Below are 15,343 nucleotides of genomic sequence, written 5' to 3'. Positions count from 1 at the left end.
ATTGTGTGCCTAGAGAAGAACGCTGGCATGACAGTGCCATGCCGGATTGCCGTGCCTGCGCTCGCTTTTCCTCGCTTTCAGTGGCGCGCGCAGAAGCAGAGAGATCAGCCTCGAGAGCAACGACGGCGGCCATGGGGTGGTTCACATGCTGACGGCCACGAAAGACGCGCGCGTATACCCGGCGAACGACGACGAGGGAATGAAGAAAGGGAGAGGAATACGGCCAGGAAAGACGCGCTCGTAGCGGTGGAGCCGTGGCCGCTTGTCGCCAGCTCATCTTTACACAACTGCACTTGCCCATCACTCCACTCGTCGGAGGAGGCCATGACAACTTGACAAGAGCCAGTTCGGTGGCCGCTGCAGCGTATGCTACCAGTAATCCAGGTCTGACCCTTGTCTTGTGGCCTGAATACCGCGGCCGTTACCAGAAAACCAGGGGTGAATCGACTCAACTGCTTAAGCAAATAATTAATTTGATTTTCATTACTACTGATCAAATTTAGACCCCGTTTGGATACACAGTGCTAAATTTTAGCACAACACTTTTAACACTTGTGCATCTAAACATGTGTGCTAAAAGTGGTTAGCACAACTCTTTTCATTAGCACACCCAAGGGGTGCTAAAACCTGCTAATAGTACTAAAAGTGGTCCCCAAGCCCACTTTTTTCTTAGTTGCTCCCTCTCTCTCCTCTCCACTTTTCCCAAGCCAGCCATAAATAAGGGTAATGTAGTCATTTCTCACCCAAGGTGCTAAACTTTAGCATTGTATCCAAACAGCCCCAAGTGCTAAACTTTAGCACTTCATTTGAGGGTGCTAAAGTTTAGCATTGTGTATCCAAACGGGGTCTTAAGGGCTGTTTGGATACAAGCTCCTAAATTGGGTCACATCGGATGTTCAGACGCTAATTAGGAGGACTAAACATGAGCTAATTATAAAACTAACTGCAGAACTCCTATACTAATTCGCGAGACGAATCTATTAAGCCTAATTAATCCATCATTAGCAAATGATTACTGTAGCACCACGTTGTCAAATCATGGACTAATTAGGCTTAATAGATTCGTCTCGCGAATTAGACTCCATCTATGCAATTAGTTTTGTAATTAGACTATGTTTAATACTCCTAATTAGTATCAAATATCAATGTGACATGTACTAAAGTTGGTGTATCCAAACACCTCCTTATAATAGCAGTCATAGCCCAGGAGAGAGAGAGAGTTGTGCCGCACAAACGTAGTGCAGAGAGCATGCCTAGCATAGCTTTGTATACATTATGTGGGCTCAAAGAAAAGCGAGAAAAGGCTACGACAAACGACCTGGACCGGCAGCAACCAGCCACAGCCCACAGAACCACGGTGGTCAAAACCGTGGAAAAAAGATGTCCCGTTTCCAAATGGGATTTCAACCAGTGCTGTGATCGCAGTTGCTGGGGGCAACAACACTATCCTCTATGTGCTCCGGTCTATTTGCCTGACATACTACTTGTCACTGACACCCGAGATGCCCGTACGACATTTGGCATCTAAGATTCCAGACTGCCGGTGGAAACAAGATAACACTAAACAGCCATGTTATGACAAAGACAGTGATCAACTAATCGTCAATTTGCCATGTCAGACAAGATGGGTACACGGTTTTGTGGCCCACAGTATTGTATCACACTTTGTTAGACATTAGCAGCACGATTGACACTCATATCTGCAAACTATTACACCTCATTTGTCCTACCTCCAAAAACACAAAAACTTTTTGCAAAAGCAAGCCATTTTTCGTGGAAACATCGTGATAATTCCACGTCATGCAGCCACCTACCACCTGTGCCTACCAATCTCCGCGTCCTAGCAGCACTATACATAAAGGCAGTCAGTATGTGTGCGACCCAGCAAAATTGCATTACACCCAAGGCCAAGTTCAACCCGAATACTCAATTGCAGAGAGATACTGATTTGAGGAGGAAAAAGAAAACGAGAAGGGATCAAGAGACACTGACCTCTGCTTTTCGTGTGGGGCTCTTCTCCCTGATGCTTTCTTCTCCACGCCCATCTTCCATCCATGCACCAAGGAATCAAATCTTAATCAAATTCCTTTCATTTCCCTCGCACCAATTCCTCTCCATTTTTTTTGTTTCTCTTTCTTTGACCAAAATCGGTGAACGAGTTGACATATGTACCCATAGGGCCGGCGCCGCCTCCTCAACCTCCGCAAGGGCTCTGTTTCGGCGCCCCCTCCTGGCCATGGGGAATCGGGGAGCAGGGCCAGAGCTCGCCCAGCGCGTCGTGGACTGACGCCATGGTGGAGGGGGGCGACGGAGGACAAGCCGGGCTGAGGTTCCTCCTCCAGTTCGATCCGGGAAGGCCGGGCTTCGATCGCACCCTGCTCGGCGTCTCGCTCTCCGCGCTGCTCAGCCGCCTTCTCGGATGGAGCAAGGACGGCGGTGGCCAGGGGAGACTGTCCGTGGCGATCGCGGGGGAGGAAGGTGGCGGCGGCGGCGGCGGCTCCGGGAACTCCGCCGTGTCCGCCGCCGCGCTTGCCGCGGCGGTTTCTTTTTGTCTCGCGGCGATGTACGCGTCTGACCAGAGGCCTCGCCGCGCACCGCCGCTGCCGCGGCAGCGACGGCGCCTACCGGCGCCGGATTCAGGTGGCGATTCAAGTGCTCCCTTTGCTTCGTTCGCGTCTCTATTCGATGGTGATTCTGATTTTTTTTTTGTGGATTTTTGTTGCAGCTGCTAGGCTTCGTGCTCTGCCAGCGCCCGACGATGGGCTCAGGATTCTGTCGTCAAACGTGAGTTCTCGACCCAACGACTTTCCGTTTCTTGATCATGCCAGCTCCGCACAGGCTTTTTGGAGTCGACTCATAACTGATCCTCCCATTTCCGTGTGGAAAGGATGAATCTTTGGAAAACGTGATTCACGGCGCGTCCATCGGCGCCGGAGACGACGAGCCGGATATTGTCGCGCGAGTGCAGATGGATACTACGACGGCCGAAATCGTCGGAGCAAATGCCGACGACGAAACAAAGCAAGACCCATCGGAGCAAGAAGAGCGGCAGGAGCTCGAGCGGCAAGAGCACGAGCGGCTCAGGGAGCTGTGGCTGTCGCTGCTGGAGCGGGAGCAGAGGCTGGAGCTCCGGCTGCAGGAGCTCGAAGGCCTCAGGGCGCAGGTGGCCACCCTGCGGGAGCTCGAGGGCCGCGTCGCCGCCGCCGCCGTGGAGGAGCGGCGCCTGCAGCTCAAGGTCTCCACGCTGCAGGATGAGAACGGGAGGCTCAGAGCACAGGTGGAGGAGCTCGACACCGCCCGCGCCGAGCTGGCGCGCGCCAAGGAGAAGCTGCGCGCGATCAAGGCGCGGGTGCAGGCCGAGCAGGAGGAGGCGCGGCGCGAGGCGGCTGTGCTCCGGGCGAAGGTGGCGGACCTGGAGAGGGGCGGCGAGGAGACGGCTGGTGCGCTGGCTGCAGAGATTGCGGAGCTGCGGAAGGCGAACGCCGCGCTGGAGGAGGAGAACTTGGAGCTTGCCCTCAGGCTGCAGGATGCACAACAGGCTGCGTCCTCTGTTGATCCAGTTCTTGAGGTAATTGGCTTAACTCATGTCTTCAGTAAAATTTAATCTTTACACAGTACATTATCTAATTATTAAATTTTTTTCTGAATTATTAGATGCTATTTTGTTAGTTTATAATAGCGTGATAAACCCGTTGAAGATGGTACCTTGCAAAACGATTGAAAAATGAGTAAAATATAGTTAATGGAAGTAATTTGGTCCACGAGGTTCAAATGGATGCTTGCATTCACCATATTTATGCGATTTGCATCTGTGCTGGTGAAGTGCCCTTTGTCATTCCCTTATGTTGGGAATAAAGCTCTCTCTAAAAAGCAGAGGCTGAAATTTGTGCCAAGTTCGCCATGTCATTGTCATAGCTTTAATTTGACTTGGTTCCCTTATCAAATTAGACTACCACATCCTGGGTGGGTTTGTTTATTCCGATGCTAAAGTCATGGTTAGAACCTTCTGCTACTGAATTATTGGCGTTGAGCACGAATTGGTCATTTTCGCCGTTGAATTATATTGCTTAAACAAATTAATCTGCTTTCTCCCTGACTAGCATATGCTGAACGTGATGGGTCATAAACTTCTTCGTGCACCTTGCTCAACCATAGTTTGTTACTCCTTCAAGACCTTTCAAATGCTCAAAAGCCAAAGAAAATTGCTATTTTACTCTTCTACACAATACCCGACTTTTCCTTTGATTCAATCTTCAATCCCCACCCCTTCCCCAATTCTCTTGAGATTCCTCCCCCTCGCCTCTACCTCCAGGGACGTCATGTTTCTTCGACGGGTTAGGATGAGGAATTAGGGATTTTAGAGGTTATGTTTGAGGGTCGAGGAGGAGGCAACTTGCTCCAACGGTTAGGACAAGCACAACAAGGATCCGGAGGCGGGAGCCAACAGAGTTGTGAGTGTAGGAGAGAGGGCGAGGGCCAACACATATCATACATAATGTACGACGATGTTGTGAGTGGAGCAGGGAGAAAGAAGACTAGAGTGAGAAGAAATAAGGAGAAACATTGGATTACATGATGATAAAGATCAAGGATCTAAAATTCAGATTTGTGAGGAGGGTGAAATGGAGTACAAATTCATGTCAAAAGAAGGGAATACAATTCTTCCATAGTTCTAGCATGCGGGAGATTGCCTTTCTTCAGTTCTGCTTGCAGATTTGTCAGAGCACGCAGATGACTCCCTCGCAATTACATTCACTTTCTTATGCAAAATTTGATATTCCCAAATGAAGAAATATGTTCTGTAGCTATCACATCCCAGGTCTCAGGCTTTAAGCAGCATAAGCAGTTAAGCACACACCAAATAAAGGAGGAGCGTTCCCACAACAGAAAGAAGCACGTGTAGTCAAGCAACATGCCACTTTATTAGTGCCATACGGCTCTGCTCTAAATTAGTTTAGTTAAGCTTCCCAAACTGCTATCCTGGAAACATCCTAAGCTTTGTTCCAAGTGGTAATCGGAACATTTCTGCACTTGATCTTCTGGACGTGCCATCCTGAGGCTAATCTTGTCCTTTTCTCCGCATGCAGGAGGACATGGCTGAGGAGGCGAGGTACCTGAGGGAGAGCAACGAGAGGCTGACCAGGCAGATCGAGCAGCTTCACAACGACCACTGCGCGCACGTCGAGGAGCTCGTCTACCTCAAGTGGGTCAACGCCTGCCTCCGCCACGAGCTCCGCGACCATGACGGCCACCCCACTACCGAGCAACAGGACCACCACCACGATGACAACGCCGGCGCCGGAGACCTGTCGGCCCTGGAGCTGAGCAAGAGCATGAGCTTCCGCTCCAGCGAGAGGGCCAAGCAGCTGATGCTCCGGTACGGCCACCCCGGCCTCGAAGGCTTCGACCCCGCCCTCATCTCCCCGCTGCACGAGTCAGTCGATGGCGATGGCGACGAGCGGTCGCCCGCGCGCAACTACTACGAGCCCGAGCGGAGCCCTTATGCTAGGTCGGAGAAGACGATGGCCGCCTCTGCCGCCGCCGGTAGCGCGGCGGCGGCGCCAGGGAAGAAGGCCGGGCCGCGCAAGCTCAAGTTCCTGGGCAACATCAAGAAGCTGCTCCCAGGCGGCAAGAGAGGCCACTCAAGCCACGGGCACGGGCACGCCGGCCGCGACAGCAGCAGGAAGGCGCCGGCGCCGAGCGATGAGTACCTCGAGAAGGCCATGCAGTGGCTGTCGGCCCACGACGCGTTCGACGGCGGTGACCACTCGTACGAGAGCACGCCGCTGTCGTCGTGCGCGCGCACGCCGCTGAGCAGCGTGACGACCGCCACGACGGCGGACTCGCGCGCCCGCGGCGGCGGCGGCCACAGCGAGCGCGGGGAGACGACGACGCGGGCGGAGGCGGGGCCGACGATGGCACGGTCGAGGAGCGACGCCGGCAGGTCGTACGGGCGGGAGGCGAGCCGGTACCACGCGCTCAGGCCGGACCACCCGGCCGGCGGCGGGATCGAACCGGACGGGTCTCGTGCGCCGGAGAAGCGTGAGCCGAGGAGGCGGTCGGAGGAGCTGAGGAGCCCGGCGGTGGCGTGATGAGGACAGGGGGCATGCATTGAGACTTGAAATTGAAAGTGATGCGCAGATGCAATCAACGCATTAACAGGAACTGGCTTATAAAAAAAAAAAAGGGACTGCAGCATGCAAAAGACAGGGTTTTTCTTGTGAATATTTGTACTCATGTTGAAGCGTGAACCTGGATCGAAAAAGTGCCATGTTGATGATTGATGACTGATGAGTCGATAAAAGACGATGTAAGAGAAGATCCGCATCATGTTCGGATGAATGATGATCACAACATTTTGTAGTTTTCTCCCCCATTTTCTCACTTCTTTTGTTTCGGTTTCCTTTAATTTGCCAAACTTCCTATTCTTTAATCGCCCGAAACATTGAGTGATCTCAAGCGACAATGTAAATAGAAGCTAGCCAATTTCCTCGTAGGTGCAGCAGGTGTTATTGTTTATGGTTATGGAGTATAGATTTTTGTAATTAATATTATTTTAATGAAAAATTGTAAATGGATGCCAAAATGAGAAAATCATGAATCTAGTAGCATGTCTGCCTATCAGGTACCGAAGAGCATAATAGCTTAGTACTCTCTCTGTTCTAAATTTTGGAAACTGTCAATGGGTTTTACTCTTTATTTTATATGAAAGACGCAGAGAGCTGTCGTATAAAGAGAGGTGCTAAACATCTCTCTGTTTTCTAACGTGCACTTCGTGTTTTTACAGGTAGAGACAGATATATTGGTTCGACTTCGATCTCTTATAGATATTTTATATTATAGTCTCTTGTGGATTTTATATTCTGGTGATATGTGTGAGTGTTGCTTAGTTTGCGAGTTGAAATTGGACGCTACTACATACAAAACTGAAACAACAGATAAAAAAGTGATCAGGGAGGCCCATGCACTGAGCCCTCACACGCCTAATGCTTAGCAACAGAGAAAACTGAACACAAGCATAAGCCCATACTATTCAAACCAGAAAATGGACGAAATCAGCCGACGTGGCGGGGACAAGCTCCAGTGATCAGGCCATGCAGAGCTACGAGACCGCGTGTTCTGGCTGTCCGGCGACCAGTTGCGCTGCAAACGGCCATCTTCTCCGACCTCTCCCTCGGCGACTCCCTCTCGTCACCACCCGATGCCGCCGACCAGCGCAACAAAACTTCCTGTCACGATGGCCTCGAGACTTTCGAGCGTGCGAGCGATGGGGCCGCGCATTGTGGTTCGGGTCTCGGCGGCGAGCCCAAGCGGACTAGGCAGCTCGTGTGGAGGCAGAAGGCCGAAAGACAAAACTAATGGGCCTAAATTCGAGAGTACAACAGAAACGAAAACAACCCAACATATATCTGAGACGCAACACAACGAGAAAAAAATAGGCAGGTTGTGTGTGAAGAAAAAGAAATCGACTGAAGAGACCAATAAAAAATTACTCGAGTAACCAACGAACGTTTATAAATTATGTAAATTGTTTTTTTGAAACATAGAAATTCTGTAGATCAAAACACTAGTTGCCGCCTTTGCTTACGACGAAGTGGGAAAGGCCAGATGAAACTATTGTCTTTGGATGTGTTTGGTTGCATGTACCACATGATGCATGCATGGATGATCCTGGATGGGATGGTTCAACCAATTTGCTTGAACTATATGGTTCACTCTAATTAGTAGAATAATGTATTAAGTGGGATGGACTCATCCTGGATGTGTTGGTCCAATTCACCCAACCAAACAAAAGGATCATTATTATTTTGAATCATTTCATACATGAATCGAATGATACAACCAACCAAACGCACCCTTTGTGTACGAACTATGAAGTGAGCGGCCCAACCGCCCACGTCGGCGTGCGTGCTCGGGCTCTGCGCACCAGCGGGCCGCACCGTGTGGCCCACGTAAACAGAACCTGTTTTGGCCCATAGTCAGTTGTCGGCTAAATTTCAGCTAAAGATTTATTATTAGATTGAACCCAGCTACAGCTACCTCGGTAAAATCCCCCGCTCGTTCCCCTCCCACGCCCCCTCGCGGCTCGATCCCCGCGCGCTGCTGCTCTGCACGCCGCCGCTGGTCCACTCGGGATTCGGGCCTCCTCCTCCACGGCGGGATCCAGGCCTCCTTCTCCGGCGGCGGCGCCAGCGAGCGGGATCCACCGCCACCTCCACGCACCATCCTCACCAATTGCGGCCGCCTCCCCGTGCTGTCTTCGCTGGCCTTCTCCACCGACGGGAGCGTTGGGGTTCGTCTGGCCACCGCTCGCTCGCCAGGCCGCCACTCGTCGGGACACCGCGCTAGGGCCGCTGCTCGCTGCGACGCTCCCTCGGGGAGAGAATCCGCTCGCCGGGACGCCGCGTCCCTGCGACTCCCTGCCCGTGGCCTCGCGGGGTCCCTCCCGGCGCCGCCGCTCGCGGGCCTCGCGCACCTGAGGGACCTCGACCTCAGCCACAACGCGCTCGAGGACCCCGTCTCCGTGGTCCTCGCCGCCGTGTCCCCGGGCTCCGCGCCGCTGTTCGACCTCTCCGCCAACCGCGCTCGAGCGCCCCGTCTCCGTGATTTGTCAAATATGGTGGTGTTGGAGATCGATTTGAGATCAAGCTTCTTCGATTTACAGCATGCGAACTTGATTTTTGGTGGTCGTGTAGCTTGATTTGGATGCACATGGGTTGGATTTAGCGGCCCAGCTTCGCTGTGGTGGCAAGAAGACAAGAACTAGAGTCTGATGCCGGCGCAATGCTTTGCGAGACCGCCGAGACGAGAGCGGCGTGAACGGATTTGGGGCAGCACATATTTGATCTGGGGTTGGATTTGGATAGGATATGGCTCCGCTGAGAGATCGAGATTTGGGGGGTGGATACACAGAGAAGAAGCATCGGAAGAAGAGGATCAGGGGTAGGCTATAATTTAGCCTAGCTAAAATTTAGCTGCCTGACCTGGTTAAAAAAGAGGCACTAAGGGCCTGTTTGGATCCAAGGGCTAAATTTTAGCTCTGCACTTTTAGCCCAAAAATTAGCTCTTGGGATCCAAACAGGTGGGCTAAAAGTGAGAAATAGCTAAAATTTTGGAGCTAAATTTTAGCCCCCAAAGAGACCCTAAAAGAAGCTAAAAGTGATCCTGGACACTCCATACCCCTCCCCTCGCACAGGACCCTAGGCACGCACCCCTCCCTCATCCACACCTGCCCCTAACCCACATCCGCAACTCTATCCTCCCCCGCACTCTCTCCCTCCCTCCCCGCGTGCTCCTCCCGGCCCCGCCTCCTTCGCCCGCCGCCGCCGCCGCCGCCTCGCCGGCCCCGCCATCTCTGCTCTGCCCCATGGTGCCACCGCCACCTCCTCCGCCTCCGCACCTGCCCGTCGCCCTCATCCGTCACTCTCTCCCTCTCTCCCTGCCCCGCCTCCTTCGCCCGCCGCTGCCGCCTCGCCGGTCCCGCCATCTCTGCTCGGCCCCACGGCGCCGCCGCCATCTCCTCTGCCTCCGCACCTGCCCATCACCCTCATCCACATCTCCCTCCTCCGCGCAGGCCGCCGCCAGCTCTCGCACACCCCTCGTGCCGTCCCGCTCGCCAGATCTCCACTGCCTCCGCCCGTCTCGCCCGATTCCCCCCGCCTCCCCTTCTTCTCACATCGCCGCCGCCACCCCTCTCTCCCGCATCGCCGCCGCCGCCCCTCTCGATGCCTCTCTCGCCAGATCTACACCGCATCCACCCCTATCGCCCGACTCCCTCCACCTCCCCTTCCTCTAACACGCTCCCGCATCGCTGCCGCCACCCCTCTGTGCTGAGTTCACCGCCACCGCCCCACTCGCCAGATCTACATCCCGTCCCCTTCCCTACGCCACACCAGTCGCCGGAGCACCTCAACCGCCTAGAAGCTACAAGTTTCACATCCGCGCGCCGCCGATGGACGGATTCGGCGACAACGGCACCAGGGACTTCTTCTCCGGCAACGTTGACCTCTTCGCCAGTGAGGGCAGCCAGTATCCGGGGTCGGGATCCGTCAGTGGTCCCTGGATTGGCATTGAGGCACTCGATCTCAACTCGCAGGCGAATGACTGGTCGTCGATGGCGGCGTATCAGGGGATCCTGCAATCCGGCGCACTGGCGGCATCGGAGAGCACGGGGCCTCATCACTCTCAACCGCGCGGTGGCAGAAGAGGTAGCTCTCGCACACTCGGTTTACGCAGTGCTCGGAGCTGTGGCGGAGCTGTAGCAGGTCGCGGTGAATGGTCGCTGTCCAGTCGCGGCCGCCGCGGTCGGTTGCCACCTGTTCCCGCCGCCGGCCGTGGGATGCGTGGAGCTTCTTCGGCGGCGGCTGGTGCATCTATAGGCCGTGGCCGTGGTCGACGTGTTGGACGGCAGGGCAACGACGACGACGACATTGAAGACAATGAAGTCAAAGAAGTTTTTCCAAGCCGTCAGGTATGAGTCCTAAACCCTTGATCTCAAAGAAGTGCATGAGGTTCACTATTGTTGTTAGAGTAATATGAAATGCTTGTTCTTGTGATGCATATGGTAGAATAAATTTGACAGAGGAAGTTGGTCATCAGAGCAGAATAATAACTTGTTGTGTCAATTACTTGTTGATCAAATTGAAATGGGTAACTACATTAAAGGGACTGTGACAGCAAGAGGGTATAAGCTCGTCATAGAAAAGTATTACTGCGGTTCAGGGCTGAGGCATGATAGGAAACAGATATCTAATAGGATTAGGCAGCTCAAGGGAATGTATCAGTTCATAAAAGACATCTATTCCGACAGTGGTTTAGGTCGTGATGAAAATGGATTGCCTACTGCAACCTTGGAGTGGTGGGAGACTGCAACAAAGGTACTTGTTGATCTATTATATGTGCAGGCTGCAAGGATCCATCTGATTGAAATCTAACTTCAGCTACTACATGTGCAGAAACACCCAGAATGGATGAAACTAATGTATGGGCCTCCAGAGTATCTACCACTGCTTGAGCGTATATTTGATGGTGTAGTTGTAGATGGTTCAAGTTCTTTTGTGCCAGGATACACCAATGCAGATGATCAAGAGCCTGAAGAGCCTGAGGAGCCTGAGGAGCCTGAGGAGCATGAAGAACCTGAGCAAGAGCTACCTCCAGAGTATGCACACAGTCCTATGAGTACAAGCAGCCGCAAGAGAACAAGTAGTACCAGCACAACAACTTCAAGTCCAAACAAGAAGACCAAAAGCCCAATGGTTAAAATGATGAAGGATTACATTAGTTTCTCTTCTAAGCAGCAAGCTGAAAGGAATCAGTTCATCAAGGAAGTTGTCTGTAATAGGCAAGACAAGAAGCAGGCTCAGTTGTCCAACACCATTAAGAAGGCTCAGAAATTGGTTTTGGAGTGTGGGGTGGATGAAACTAGTACTGAGTACTATGCTGTTTCTCAGATCTGCTTAAATGATTCCTTGAGGGAGTTCTTCATTAACATATCCACAACTGAAGGAAGGCTGACCTTCTTGAGGAGATATTGCAAGCAGCACAACCTAGATTAGGATTATATCTTTGTGATGATAATTTTGTGTTGAACTGAACTGTCTGTACTAATTGAAGTTACATTTGAAATAAATTTGTTTGAACTGTTTGTTCTGAAATGAGTTTGTTTGACCTGTTTGTGCTGAAATTATTATGCTTGAACTGTTTGTGATTGATTTCAATCTGTATTGAATTTTTGTGTTATGTCACTGATTGAATTTTTGTGTTATGTCACTGATTGAATTTTTTTATTATGTCACTGATTGAATTTTTGTATTATGTCACTGATTGAATTTTTGTATTATGTCTCAGGATATGGATGTGGACAATGACTCAAGTGATGATGAGGTCTTGAGGCTTATTACTGAGGAGGACAGTGAATATGAAAGGCAATTCACGGAGGATCTACTGTTGTTTGGTATGTATAATGACACCTACTTCAATAAAGCTAAGAAGAGAAAGCCGGTTGAAAGTGGCCATGATTGGGTGATGAGAAATCTAACAGATAGTGTGCAATGCTATAACATGTTTAGAATGAGTAGAGAATTGTTTGATCGTCTGCATGATCTATTAGTGCAATCTTATGGCCTAAAGTCCACATCAAAGAGCTCTTCAGTAGAGGCCTTAGGAATGTTTCTTTGGATGGTTGGTGCCCCTCAGTCAGTCAGACAAGCCGAGAACAGATTAGAGAGATCATTAGAAGCAGTTCACCGTAATTTTGACAAAGTTTTGAAGTGTATCATAAAGCTAGCAGCTGACATAATCAAGCTAGTCGACCCTGAATTTAGAACAATGCACCGTAGGTTACAGAATCCTAGATTCTTTCCACACTTCAATAATTGTATAGGAGCAATAGATGGCACTCATATACCAGTTTTCGTGCCAAGTAACAAGGTGGTGCAACATCTTTGTCGAAAGGGCTTCACTACAGAGAATGTGCTTGCGGTTTGTGACTTTGACTTGAGGTTCACATTTGTTCTTGCGGGCTGGCCTGGTTCAGTACATGACATGAGAGTTTTCAATGATGCAACAGACAAGTACAAAGACAAGTTCCCACATCCCCCTCTTGGTATGTTAGGCCTATGTTTGCACATTCAGTACATAAACCACTTTGGTTGTAGCTTTTGTTTGTAACAATAATATTCGTATTTGCAGGGAAGTTTTACCTAGTGGACTCTGGATACCCCAATCGGCCTGGTTATCTTGCACCTTACAAGGGAACGAAGTACCATCTTCCAGAGTTTAGACAGGGGCCGATGCCCAAAGGTATGAAAGAGATCTTTAATTTCGCTCATTCATCTCTTAGGAATTGTGTCGAGAGGTCATTTGGAGTTCTTAAGATGAAGTGGCAGATTTTGTTGAAAGTGCCAAGTTATCCAATGCCAAAGCAAAGTCAGATAATTGTTGCATGTATGGCACTTCATAACTTTATTAGAGAGAGTCATATGGAGGATGAGGACTTTGATCGTTGTGACCGTGATGAGAACTATGTTCCTCATGAAGCATCAACCTCTCAACCCCCACAGCAAAATACTCAATCAAGGGACGAAGATACAAATATGAATGCATTCCGTGATCAAATAGCCTCAAGTTTGTATAATAGATCGTAGAGTTTTAGTTTTCTTGTATTGCCTAGGACTAAGGAGTTGTATGGTTGAACGATGATGTAATTGAACAAATTAAACTATTGAATGTCCAGAAGGAACAGCAGTGTGTTCCTCCTGGCCGGCGCCTATGCATGGCCGGAATAATGATGAGATACAGGTGCATGTGTATCTTTGGGTGTGCATGTGCATGGCCGGAGCAAGTTGTTTTTCAAGAGTGCATGTGCTTGGCCGGAGCAAGCAAAATACTCAAGCGTGCATGTGCAGCAGCGTGCATGTGCATGTGCATGGAATGAATTTGAGACATGCATGTTGTTTGAATCAATAAATGAGGGCAAATCAGTCATTACCTCAAGGAAGACTACCTTTTAGCTCTTGGATCCAAACACCTCATAAGGACTAAACTTTAGAGGCTAAAATTTAGGGACTAAACTTTAGCCCATCAACTTTGGATCCAAACACCACCTAAACTATTATATGGGTGGATCCAAATAGTACCTTATTCTAGCGTATTTTAAGTTGAGGCACACTTCTTGTTTTAGTGGTCATGAATTCATGCACGAGCATCGTCTTCCGCCCCGTTTGGATATCTGAATTGAAGCTCAGAATTGAGAATTGAAATTGTAACACACGAATTCTGTTATTTGGATGCTGATAGAATTGAGAATTGATATTGAGATCCAGTACCGTGGAATCCAACCACAACTAAAACAAACCTCCATCAAAACCAAGCCTCACCCTTGGTATTGGAAAGAATCGGTTGTTCTTTTCCTCCGTTGCCCAAACTCCGCAACACACAAGCACCGTCGCTGGAACTCCACCCTCGACCTCCATCATCGGAGATTCCCCACTGCTGGAGCTTCCTCACCGCTGCCAGCCCCATCCTCTTCTTCCTCGCATTGAGCGCCCCCTTATCTTCTTCCTCGTAGTTGCGCCTCCTCCTATTCCACGCGGCCATCGGCCCTCATCTTCTTCCTCGGAGCCGGCATCCCCTTCGTCTCTTCCTCGCGGGCCGCGGGCCACGTCCACTTCTTCCTTCCACACCTTGCTGGGGAGCGGCGGCCGGCGGCGGGGGCTTGTGCCGCTCGTTGAAGCACCGGTTGGCGGTGGGGGTCGCACCTCTCCTGCCTCCCTCCGCGACTTGCCACCGGCGACTTGCGCCGCGCCTCTCCTGCCTCCCTCCGCGACGAGCCGTGCCGCCCCACCGCTAGCGACCTCCGCCGCTCCCCTTTCTTCCTCCCTTCATGGATCTGGACACGGACTGAAGAGGAGTTGGTGGTTGGGCGCATGGACCTTGAGCTGGTTGTTGGGCGCCGACGATGGGAGGAGCAGCGACAAGGGGCTGCGCACGGGAGAGAAGATGAGTCAATGCTAAATTTCACGTGATGCACATTCAAACACGAATTGGTATTTGTCGTCTCCTTGAATTCCATATGTGATTTCATCTACATCCAAACAATAGCTTTGGTATTTTGATCCATTTTCAAAACCTCTCTGATTTGGTATTGAGACCAACTCAATGCCAAGCCTCACAATATCGACATCCAAGCGGAGCTTGTTTATTTTCCTGTTCTGGGTTCCTTTCTTTGTTTGCTTGGCCAGCCGACCTTTGGAGAGAGCCTTCAGCCTTGCTTGGATAGTGCGTGATCCATTCCAATCCTCAAGTAATTGGTTCGACAGAACTCCTCCAGTAGTTGCACCTGCAGCTGTGTCACCAGGGGCAGACCTAGGACCAATTTTGAGTGAGGGCATATGTGGTGGAACCGATTTAAACTAGCTTAAGTGTGTCTAATCACTATCGAAATAGAAATTATTCATAACGCATTTGAAACAGTTTAAATCCGGTAGTTCGTCAAGTGTCCCCGGGATAACCCGAATCATCCACATACAACTTGAATCTTAGCCATACATCAGAATCACTTCCATGAAGGGAAAGCATCAACAAACACTATTTTTTTACATAAATACTGAAGGTACGAATTATTACAAATCGTAGGTTCAAACAAACTTAGTGCAAGTTAAACCATTCTAAGAATTTCAAACTAAAACAAGCTTGGGAAGTAAAGTAATTAAACAACTAAGTCCAATACTAGGGCATATGAGACTTGTAGAATACTCTAGTTTTTCGGGCCTTCCTTTTCGGCAGATTGCTGCGTCACGTCTGAAAACAAGAAAAGAGAATCCCCTGAGTATTAAGGTACTCA

General features: G+C 50.5%; 2 protein-coding genes across 3 annotated transcripts; both read left to right on the top strand.

The window, feature by feature from the left end:
* Positions 1–1,849: 1,849 nt before the first annotated feature.
* Positions 1,850–6,363, top strand: LOC117859004 (uncharacterized). 2 transcript variants are annotated; one of them, XM_034742174.2, is made up of 5 exons: positions 1,850–2,005; positions 2,179–2,640; positions 2,726–2,784; positions 2,888–3,568; positions 5,088–6,363. In XM_034742174.2, exons 2-5 carry the CDS (start codon positions 2,292–2,294, stop codon positions 6,090–6,092), a joined length of 2,094 nt encoding a protein of 697 aa, XP_034598065.1. In that variant the 5' UTR covers positions 1,850–2,005; positions 2,179–2,291; the 3' UTR covers positions 6,093–6,363. The 2 variants fall into 2 exon arrangements, with proteins under 2 accessions (XP_034598065.1, XP_072149695.1); XM_072293594.1 differs by having other exon boundaries at positions 1,871–2,640.
* A 3,589-nt stretch (positions 6,364–9,952) lies between these two features.
* Positions 9,953–13,193, top strand: LOC117856437 (uncharacterized). The gene is made up of 5 exons (XM_072293982.1): positions 9,953–10,208; positions 10,666–10,877; positions 10,956–11,396; positions 11,848–12,604; positions 12,691–13,193. The coding sequence occupies exons 1-5, from the start codon at positions 9,953–9,955 to the stop codon at positions 13,143–13,145; spliced, it is 2,121 nt and encodes a 706-aa protein (XP_072150083.1). The 3' UTR covers positions 13,146–13,193.
* Positions 13,194–15,343: the final 2,150 nt, after the last annotated feature.

The sequence above is a fragment of the Setaria viridis genome, chromosome 5, assembly GCF_005286985.2.
Source record: "Setaria viridis chromosome 5, Setaria_viridis_v4.0, whole genome shotgun sequence".
Classification (NCBI taxonomy): Eukaryota; Viridiplantae; Streptophyta; class Magnoliopsida; order Poales; family Poaceae; genus Setaria; species Setaria viridis.
Note: the sequence above shows the minus strand (reverse complement) of the source record. Positions and strands in the feature narration are given on the sequence as shown.

Excerpts from the sequence above, each read along its gene's own strand:
- LOC117859004 (XM_034742174.2), top strand. The coding sequence starts at position 2,292 with ATGGTGGAGGGGGGCGACGGAGGACAAGCCGGGCTGAGGTTCCTCCTC. Across the intron at positions 2,785-2,887 it reads TCAGGATTCTGTCGTCAAAC|GATGAATCTTTGGAAAACGT; the intron begins GTGAGTTCTCGA and ends CCGTGTGGAAAG. Across the intron at positions 3,569-5,087 it reads CTGTTGATCCAGTTCTTGAG|GAGGACATGGCTGAGGAGGC; the intron begins GTAATTGGCTTA and ends CTCCGCATGCAG.
- LOC117856437 (XM_072293982.1), top strand. The coding sequence starts at position 9,953 with ATGGACGGATTCGGCGACAACGGCACCAGGGACTTCTTCTCCGGCAAC. Across the intron at positions 10,878-10,955 it reads GGTGGGAGACTGCAACAAAG|AAACACCCAGAATGGATGAA; the intron begins GTACTTGTTGAT and ends CTACATGTGCAG. Across the intron at positions 12,605-12,690 it reads GTTCCCACATCCCCCTCTTG|GGAAGTTTTACCTAGTGGAC; the intron begins GTATGTTAGGCC and ends TCGTATTTGCAG.